Here is a 9,766-nt window from a genome sequence, read left to right as displayed (position 1 = left end):
GCCGGCGCGGCGCCGTGCCGAATCTGCCGCTGTGGTGGTAGTGGTGGTGGCGGCCGCCGCCTCCCGTGCGGAAAGTGCGTCGTCGGGGCGGGGGCCGGCTTTACGCCGCGCGGGATTTCATCATGCGGGGGGGGGCAGGGCGGCTCGCCGCGCCTCTCCATGCCGCTGCTGCCGCCCCGTAGCGCTCTGCCCGCCCTGCTGCGCGTCCTCAGCCACCTCGCCGGCCCGCTCCGCTGCCCGTCCGCTCCGCCTTCTGCTCCTCTCCCGGCCGCGACCCTCATGGACGGCCCGCAAGCCGAGGCGCTGCTCGCGCCGCTGCGGCAGGCGGTGCGGCATCAGGTAACCGAGCGTGAGGGGAGAGCTGAGCGGAGACAGCCCTACGAGGGGGGGAATCCCTTCTGGCTGAGCGGTGCGTGACAGCCCCGCGCTGCCACCTGTCCGTCCGCAGGGGATGGAGCGGCTGTGTGGGGCGGTTCTCAGCTGGGAAGGGTCGCGTTTGGGATCCCCGCCGTTGTCTCTCCGGGCGGCCCCACGCGTGGCTTTCCCCGCAGTGGCAGAACCGGCCCGGTGTGTGCGGCCTCCCCTTCCCGCAGGGATCGCCGGGGCTGCGTGCTGTGCCCCAACGCTCTGCGGAGGTTTCGTGCTCCATTAAGGGTCATGTGATGATTTCCCATTCGAGCTGAGGTTGTGCTGGAGGTCAATTATATTCTTTACAATCGCATTCTCGCTTGATACTTTAAGAAATATTAGTTTATTTGCACGCAGGTTGTTTGATCATTCTGCTATCTATTCCATACAGGCATTGCTATCAGTCATCTTTATTAACAAGGAGGCTGTGGATGCCCCATCCCTGGAGGCATTCAAGGCCAGGCTGGATGTGGCTCTGGGCAGCCTGGTCTGCTGGTTGGCGACCCTGCACATAGCAGGGGGTTGAAACTGGATGAGCATTGTGGTCCTTTTCAACCCAGGCCATTCCGTAGTTCTTTGTTGATTCTATGGTCTTTATTAGCATTAGCTCCATCCTTACCTGAGAAGGATTTGCTTGCTTTATTTCATAACTGAACCTCGGTGCCCTTGCAGTGTGTGAGTGGCAGTGGAGTCTGCACACAAGGAATTTCCCCTTCCTCCCTGCTCTAGCAACACTACTGATGCGAGTGGGTTCTCCACCAGCATCTGTGCAGTGGCTGAATCCATCATCTTTCTCTGCTTATCTACGTGTGTGTCCCATGTGCTGGGAGATTTCTGCACGTGTTTCCCCATGAAATGGATTTATGGCCTTCTAATTTTACCAGCGCTTCAGTGAGTTCTTGTTATGAATCACTATGCGGCATAATGCCTTGGTGGGGAACTCCTTGTCAATAAAACAGTGACCCCTGGAGCCCTCCAAGGTGTGGATGCTGCCGTTGGCCTGTTTAGCATCAGTGCCCCCCTATTGTCTGCCTGCAGGATTGGATCAGAGTGCATTGGGGTGTCAAGGAGAGATGTGGGGGTAAAAGTGTCTAGCTTGGACCAGGAATATGATAGCTTATGGCTTACAGTAGTAATCGCTGAGATGTTTGCGCATAGGGAAAGAAGGATTGGGGTAGCTGGTACATTACAGTGCAGCAGACCCTGTCTGTCAGCCCTTGGAGGAGTGGAGGAGCGGCTTAATTAAGCCTCCGGGACTCATAGCCTATGGAGAGGGAAGTGAGCAGCCTATCTTCCTGCAGCAGCGCCTGATGCAATAAGCTGCCGTGATCCAGGGGTGGATCCCTCTCTTCTCTATTGGTCTATGGGACAAAGCTGCAGAAAAATTTGCCACATCGAGTGCTGCTGTGCACTCCTCCTCAGGGCTGGGCTCAGGCTCGTAGCTTTAATTAGATCGAGTCGTGTCAGCAAACATAATTACTTGCTTCAGTTGTGCTGGTGTTTCTTTTTTTTTCTTTCCCCTTGCGTACGTCTGAATACTCTTGTACTCAGACATCAGGACAAAGAGTTGCTCTATGCTGCTTCTAGATGCTCTGCATTGAACGGGGTGATAGCTCTGTTGAGTCAGCAGTAGCTGCCTTGCTGCTGCCTTCATGTTTTTGCCACTGCCGATCCCTCAGCTCAACAAAGGCAATTTGAACTTATTACTTTAAAGGGGAAAAAAAAAAAAAGAGAGAGCAGATCCCTCCCTCTGCCACGTTACCCAGGAATGGCAGTTAAGAGTCCTCAGCCCCCGAGTGAAGCTTTCACGTTTTGGTAGTAGTTAACAGGAAGGAAACTGCAGCTTTGTTCTTATAGCTGACATGGCTAAGGGAGCCTAGCAGTGTTCTTATTTATCTGTCACATATTTGTTAACTTTAATGCATTCTTTAGAATCTTCCTTCTTCTGTGCTCCTTCTGTGCTCAGGGACATGATTTAGCAGGGGGTTGTTAGAGTTAGGGTAGTATGGTCAGGTTGAGGTTGGACTTGATGGTCTTTAAGGTCTTTTTCAACCTGAGCAATTCTATGGTTCTACTGATAACACCAGTCTTTAACCTTCCTGGTCTTTGAAGCACTTGAACTTTCTTAAATCTGATTTCTGAATGACAGCCGTGCATTTCTTCTCTTTGGGTGGTCAGTGCCTGTGGTATTAATTAATGAAAAAAGCAGGTATTGTGGAAATGTGATTTTTTTGACTCTTTTTTTTTTGTAATGGAGATGTTCAAAGTATGAGAAAAGTGCTCAGCTTGGAGCATCTTAGAGCACACCCCTTCAGATACTGATACTTCAGGTAGTGATGTCTGTGTGCTTTTTCCTCCTGGTGCTTTTTCTTTGTCCTCGGTAATTCAACATAGGCTTTGGTTTTGACTGGAGAAGGGTGGCCGGAAAGGAAGACTTTTAATTAATTCTGTATTCTATGAGGTGTTATTCTAGAAAGTTGTATGCTTATTGGCCAGTTTTGGTCAGATTTGGCAGAGGAGAAGTCTGAAGTGCTCATAAACCTTGAAGAAAAGCAAAAGGAGTAAAAAGTAGAGAAGCCTTATTAATGAGAGAGAGCCCAGAGCCTGTACTGACCACCTGAGGATCTGCTTAGTGCATCCTCAAAGACAGAAATGAGGATTTGTGGACGTATTTGTACAGTGGTGCGAGGAGGAGCATATTTGCATGCTAAGATTTAACGACAGGTCTGGAATTTAACAAGGTTGTGGGGATGGGGAGGCAGGGTTAATTTCGCTAACGATGTCCAGTTTTGTGAGCTCTCCAATGTGTTTGAAGCAATTGAAGCATTGAAGCTCTTGAGACTGAAGTGAGGAGTGAGGAGGGAGCACAGACCTTCCCTTTGAGTTAGCAGGAGAGCTGAAATGACTGGAGTTCTTGTCAGTGGTGTTTGAAGAAAGAATCACAGTCTTCTCTTTTGTCACCTTCTAGGGAGAACTGGTGAGGAAGCTGAAGGAAGAGAAAGCTCCCCAGGTGGATATAGACAGAGCTGTAGCAGAGCTCAAAGCTCGGAAGAGGGTCCTAGAAGCAAAGGTGAGTCCTAAAGTTAAATTTGAGTTCTGCAGTTCTGTCAGAAAAGCCCTTAAATCTCCATTTAATACACTTTTACAGCACTGATTCTTATAGAACAATCATAGAACGTTAAAGCATTCACTTCTGAAATAGTTGACGTGGGTGACCTTTCTGACCAGTGGCAGTTTCATTCATTGCCTATGAGCATTAAATCTCAAGATGTGGGTGAATAAATACAACTTTGTTATTAATAGTCAAAGCTGAAGTCATTGTGTGTCACCAGCCCTCATTTACTACTTAGATCTTTTCTGTGCTCAGTGAGAGGAAACATTGTTCACTGAGTTTCATTTTCACATTCCTTGTGTGGCATTTGAATTCCCAAACTGATGTTAAGCATGCTTGCTGAGAAATCACATCCTTTGCTACAGTTTAAACAAAGTTTTTGGTGATGTCACATAACCTATGGTTTTCTTCATCCTTTGAGAGCAGGATGCTGTGAAATTGTGCCCCCTTCTTAAATGTGCTTATGCCCTGAAAAGTCTTCCTGCAAATGAAACAATAGAACTTCAAGTTCATTTTGTCTCTAGATCAGTAAACATACAAAAGCACAATTCTGTTCCTCAGCCACTGGGAACTTGACATAGAGAATGGTGAGTTAGGATAGGAAACTCAGTGGCCCTTTGAGCCTCACCTTTTGGTGGAGGAGTGCCTGTAGGATGCAACACAGAGGTGTGCTTGGCAGTTACACAATTTGTGTGGGCTGTATCCCTGTCAGTGCAAGAGTGGCCTTGCAAACACTGTATCTGCCCTTGGGAGTGCAGCACTCAAATATAGGAGTTTTCTCTTGACAGTGTTTCCAGCAATGCATCACAGCTGCTTACAACTTCTGCAGAATGCAACAGTGTGAATGCTTGTTTGCTTTAGCAGCTGCTGGTACAGCTTTCAAGCTCTGTGGTTTCTACTTAAAGACAGCAGAAACTGGATGTGAGGGATTAAAAAGAGCAGGGTAGTTGAGTGTTATTGATTGTTTGGCTTTATGTCCCCAAATCATATCTTTTCTAAAGTCTGGAGTTGATTCTGCTCCCTTATGGGGTCTTTCATCCACTTTCATCCAGATCAGGTGAACAGTTGCTGATCTATTGATCCGGGATCACAGCAGTTGTTTCTCCACTGGTTGTAAAGAAAGCTGAAGATTGCTAGCTCAGGCTTAGCTGCCTGAAAGTTAGACTGAATGAGTCCACCTCAAGTATCTAAAATGCTGTTTTCAGATGGTCGTGTTTGTCACTGAGTGCTTGAATCTCACCATGACCATCCTGCTTGGGAAAAGGAGCATGTTGGCAGGATGCCTTTGCTTCAAAATGTTTCTTACAGACTTTTGATTCATAATGGTAAATGGAGAGGATTTGTCCTTCTGCCAGAAATGGGAGATGTTAACTGTTTTCAGTTTGTTTGAATTACAGGAGTTGGCCTTACAGCCCAAAGATGACATCGTGGACAGAGTTAAAATGGAAGACACTCTGAAAAGGAGGTTTTTCTATGATCAAGCCTTTTCTATTTATGGAGGTACAGATTAAAAGACATTTGAATTGTGGTTCCTTCAGGCTAATGTTCTGGTCTCTGTAGCTATGTGAAATGCTGAACTCGTAGGGTGTTATCTTAATGCAGCCTTACATTTCTTTTTTTTCCAAGTTGGTTGTAAGCTTTCTCCCCCTTGAATCTCTTAGTTTTTCCAGAAGTTTCCCTCTCCATAAATGCATATGAGTGGAAGTTTTGAGCAACACACAGTAGAAGGCAGTTGCCTTGCAGAGGGGTAGGGTGTATTGGCATTTAAGGGGAAAGTGATCAGCTTGTTTCCTCATAACCATTTATCTGATCTTTTTTTTTTTCTTTTGGCAAGATAGTGTTCAAAACTAACTTGAACTTTAGAACATGTTACCATAATGAACTTTATTAGGCAGGTGAACAAATGTGACTGTTAAACCTCTTCACGTAGCTGATCTGAGGCAGCTCATGGTCAGCACGGTGTCTGTGTGGTTAATGCTCTTTCACCTAAGAAAGTAAAATAAATATTCTATTTTTCTCTAGTTGGTTTTATTTTTGTGCTCAAACTGGTGATTAACAGAGACACGTCTTATTACTGAAGTAGTGGATTGCCTTGGAACATGCTTGATTCCTCTCTTTTGTATTCAGATTCCTGCAGCTGGATAATATTTTGTGGGAACAATCTATCAATGAGGGGAGTGTGGCTCTTAGAGTTGTTGACTGCATGTACCAACGACTGTTTCATCTTCTGTCATTATCTGATGTCCCAGAGTAGTCTGCAGCTGAACTGTACTGAATAGTGTAGAGTATTACCTCCGGGTGCTTTGCTGTTCACTTCCATCATGGTTCTTATTGTAAAAGTGCTCTGCAATGAGCCATGTTCCTTATTCTGCTAGCACAGAACAGTTTGTGCTCAGAAAATGATCTCAGGCTTTAACTTGCTGATGGGAATGCTAAGAATGGAGGAGTTTTCCTCCAGATATTGCAAGTTCATACCATCTTACACCTAACACACTTGTCCCCTTTTCTTCTTTGCAGGTGTCAGTGGTTTGTATGACTTTGGGCCTGTTGGATGTGCTTTGAAGAATAACATCATCCAGGCATGGAGACAGCACTTTATACAGGAAGAGCAAATCCTGGAGATTGACTGTACCATGCTCACACCAGAGCCAGTTTTGAAGTAAATATGAATCTGTCTTTTTACAGCATGTCATTTCTGGTCACGGTTCCTTTTTACAGTCTGCTGTAAAATTACCCACAGGGATATTGAGATTGGGTTACCCAATTCCACATTCTTTTGCAATGCAAAATAATTAAGTATCAGTGCACAGATCAGGGTGAGGAGCTGTTGTTGCATAAATGTGAGAGAGCAGTGTGATTGAACTGTGTAAGAATGTAATGTCTTAATGTCTCCTGGCTGTCCCATTTGGCATGAAATTGCCATTGTCTCTTCTTCTAACAGGTCAAGAAAACAAGAAAAAGGATTTAAATGACCTGCCTAAAACTGGGACACTCAAATCATGGTTTAGAGCAGTGGCCCAGTTGTTTGGCCGTCCTTCCCTTCTCAGTGGAGAGGAGGCAACATGCAGTGTGTTAACTGAGCTCTGAATGTAAATGGTGCTTCTGTAGGCCAGGAATTGGAAACCCTCTTTTTATCCACGCCTGGGTGTAGGGACAATCCTCAAGAGTGAGGATCTAGACCATTTCACCTCCATGTCTTTCTGCTAAGCTTGCCAGCAGGTTTGCTAAATATGTCAGGTGCTTTTGGAATGATTCTGAGCTGAGTCAAGAGCATTTCTTTCTGTGGGTCGCAGCACAAATGTCACACCATACCCAGGGTTGTCCACTAACAGCTTACATGTTCCTTTTCTGTATCATTTGTTCTAGGACTTCTGGCCATGTAGACAAGTTTGCTGACTTTATGGTGAAAGATATGAAAAATGGGGAATGTTTTCGTGCTGATCATCTCTTAAAAGGTTTGTTTTTCTTACAAGTAGGTTTGGGCAACATCACTGTTGCCTAAGCTGAGGATTCCCTGTATGACAAGGTTGCTGTTCCCTGCCATGTTCTGGATTTCTCATGTATTTCAGTTGCTTTTTGTTCAGAACTGAGAAATGATTTAGGGAAGATACAAAGGGACAGAGCATGCTTTCACTATGGAAGGTTCTCTTAGAAGGCAGCTGCTGACCTCTGTGTGCCCTAGTTCTCACTTGGCTTTTGGGAATTTGAAATAGACTTTAGGCACTTAAGTTTATAGTCTTCTCATTCTTTTTTTTTTTTCTGGTTATTGATTAAAACTTGCTTTAAAAAAGCACAGAACAGCCACCTGCTGTTACTACCACTAAAAAGCCAAAATACTTTTCTCAAACGAGAGTGGGAATTCTTGAGCTCGCTGTCTACTTTTGCGTCTCAGGGAGGTTGTTGTGCTTATAAAGAGGAATGTAGTCTAACCCTACTGTACCAAGTCAGTGTGTGCATCTTAGTGCATTGGATAAAATTAGCCTTGCTGCTTTGGAATCAGGCGTTACTTTCAATTTCAGGTCTTCGTAGAATGAGAATAAGGAGAAAGGGGCTTACAGAGTCATTGCTTGGGTTTATAGAAATGTGTATCAGAAAAAGACTATGAGAAGGCCCTGTTTTCTCTAGTGCAGCTCCTCAGCTGTAGATCAGCATTGCCCTGATGACAGGAGTGGAATTAACCTGATAGACACCAGCAAGTCAACTGGTGGTGGATGTATGCTTATGCTGGAGGGTCCTCTTGATTTGTCTACCTTTAGTTTCAGGTCAGTTACAGGGTTGCAATATAAACTTAGTGTGGGATTTTCTTGCTCACAGCTCACCTACAAAAGCTTATGTCTGACAAGAAGTGCACAGCAGAGAAAAAGGCAGAGATGGAAAATGTTCTAACACAGGTAAGTGCCTGCATGAGGAGGTGAATGCTTTATGGATGTGTGTGCTGTAAGGGAAGTGCAGTGCACAGTAGTAGTGTCTGTTGTGTTTCTCTAAGGATGCATAGAACTGCACCTCAGAGATGCATGTAGGTCTGTATGTGTTCCGAAATACTGGAATCTTACTGGCTAATGACATCTCCTTTCTACTTGTTTGGACAGTTACTGCTGTTGTGGCTGTCTTTTGAATGCTGTATTGGTAGGGCTGAAGCTGTGGCCTTGGAGATGGTCTGCTTTGCTGCATTCCACGTGCTGTAAAAAGCCTGTTTCTTCTGAGTTCCCCCTTTGCCTTTGTCAAAACCTCACTGCAGGATAACGGTGCAAAGGAACAGAGTCAGATGAGTTTTGGCAGGGTGCTGAACCACTTAGCAATGAATTGGTATGTTTTGAAGTTGATTTGACTTTGAAGCACTTCAGATTTGTTTCTCTTCTCCCTCTACTCAGCAAAGATTTTCCTATGTTTTTTTTTGCTTCATGAGAAGAATTGTTGCTCCAGTCTGACATTCCTGAGCAGCTATGTAGGCATTTGCCTTTAGTTTTTGTTTGTTTGGGTTTTTTTTTGCATGTTTGTTCTCATGACTTCTAGGGTAAATGCTTTGAGAGCAGATGTTTCCTTCAAGAGGGAGCAACTCTTTTTCTTGTGCATTGCATCACTGAACAGCAATCATTAGCTCTTTCACACTGCAGCTTTGAACCTTTGCTATCCATTGGGGGAATCCCTCTGCTAATAAACTTTCTTTTTCTCCTATTTTGAGGCTTCTCTGATACATGAAGGATCCTGACAAAGCTAGACATGGGTCCTTTGATTGTAAATTCAACCATAAAGTCGTTGTAATATACAGCGTAGGTCACACTTTGTGGTACTTAGATTAAAAAAACTACATTTAAATATGCATGTGCAAAATGCTAGCACTTAAGTGCTCAAAAATAATAACAGAAATTGCTGTTCTTGTGCAGTTAGGTTGCTTTTACAGACCCATGATGCACATGATGCAGATTTTCTCTGAGGAAACAGTATCAGATGTGTGGCTTGACTGCAGTGTTTCATACAGAAGGAGGAAGAGAAGTAGGGAAGTGAATGCAGGGAAAACACTGCAGAAATTTCAGCTTTCTTCTCCCTCGCTGCTGTATTTTTTTCCTTCCCAACATGCTGTTCCCAGTGTTATCGCTTCATCTGAATAGTTGCAGCTACTGGTGGGTGGTGATGCAGTCCCAGTGACTTTTCTTCTCGTTTACACCCACTCATATGCATAATACCTCCATTTCTATGTATCTGAGCTGTGGACTGACATTGCTAAAATGGGTTTGCAGATGTCCAGGGTATACTTCTTTCATTGGTTCAGACTTCAGCTTGCCTGACTATTCTGGGCATGTGTTTCAGAGTTGTGGATCATGCTCAGTAGCAGGTAAAGGGGATTTAATTATCTATTATACATATAATTATCAATTATTTACTAATTAAAATAATTCTCTTATGTTTTAACATTAGTTGGACAACTATGGCCAGCAAGAGCTTGCAGATCTCTTTGTGAACTACAACGTGAAGTCACCTATCACTGGGAATGACCTTTCCCCTCCTGTTTCTTTCAATCTGATGTTCAAGACCTCCATTGGGCCTGGAGGAAACATGCCTGGGTTGGTACTAATCTCCTTCTGCTCACCCTTCTTCATAGATGATCTGGAATTAACGTTGAGGTCACAGCAGGACTGAAGTATGCAATTTTCTCTCGAGGAACCTTCCCCTGTCTTTGAGTCCCAACCTTCTGTGGCAGTTTAGCATTCCTCTTACTCTTGGCAAAAAGAAGAAGGAGCTGTTGCA

At 44.6% G+C, this 9,766-nt stretch overlaps 1 protein-coding gene across 3 annotated transcripts in view; it reads left to right on the top strand.

The window, feature by feature from the left end:
* The window catches only part of GARS (glycyl-tRNA synthetase), a 30,504-nt gene that overhangs the window by 8,030 nt on the left and 12,708 nt on the right, over positions 1-9,766 (top strand). Inside the window, exons 1-7 of one of the 3 annotated variants that reach the window (NM_001396375.1) lie at positions 123-339; positions 3,377-3,478; positions 4,918-5,020; positions 6,038-6,179; positions 6,887-6,975; positions 7,835-7,911; positions 9,437-9,582. In NM_001396375.1, the coding sequence (NP_001383304.1) occupies positions 160-339; positions 3,377-3,478; positions 4,918-5,020; positions 6,038-6,179; positions 6,887-6,975; positions 7,835-7,911; positions 9,437-9,582 (839 nt within the window). In that variant the 5' untranslated portion in view covers positions 123-159. Of the gene's footprint in view, positions 1-122; positions 340-421; positions 697-3,376; positions 3,479-4,917; positions 5,021-6,037; positions 6,180-6,886; positions 6,976-7,834; positions 7,912-9,436; positions 9,583-9,766 lie in introns of those variants that run through there. The other 2 variants (XM_046925816.1, XM_046925811.1) reach the window with 2 other exon arrangements.

The sequence above is a fragment of the Gallus gallus genome, chromosome 2 (assembly GCF_016699485.2).
Source record: "Gallus gallus isolate bGalGal1 chromosome 2, bGalGal1.mat.broiler.GRCg7b, whole genome shotgun sequence".
Taxonomy (NCBI): domain Eukaryota; kingdom Metazoa; phylum Chordata; class Aves; order Galliformes; family Phasianidae; genus Gallus; species Gallus gallus.
The sequence above is the reverse complement of the archived record's forward strand: the minus strand, read 5'-3'. Positions and strand labels throughout refer to the sequence as shown.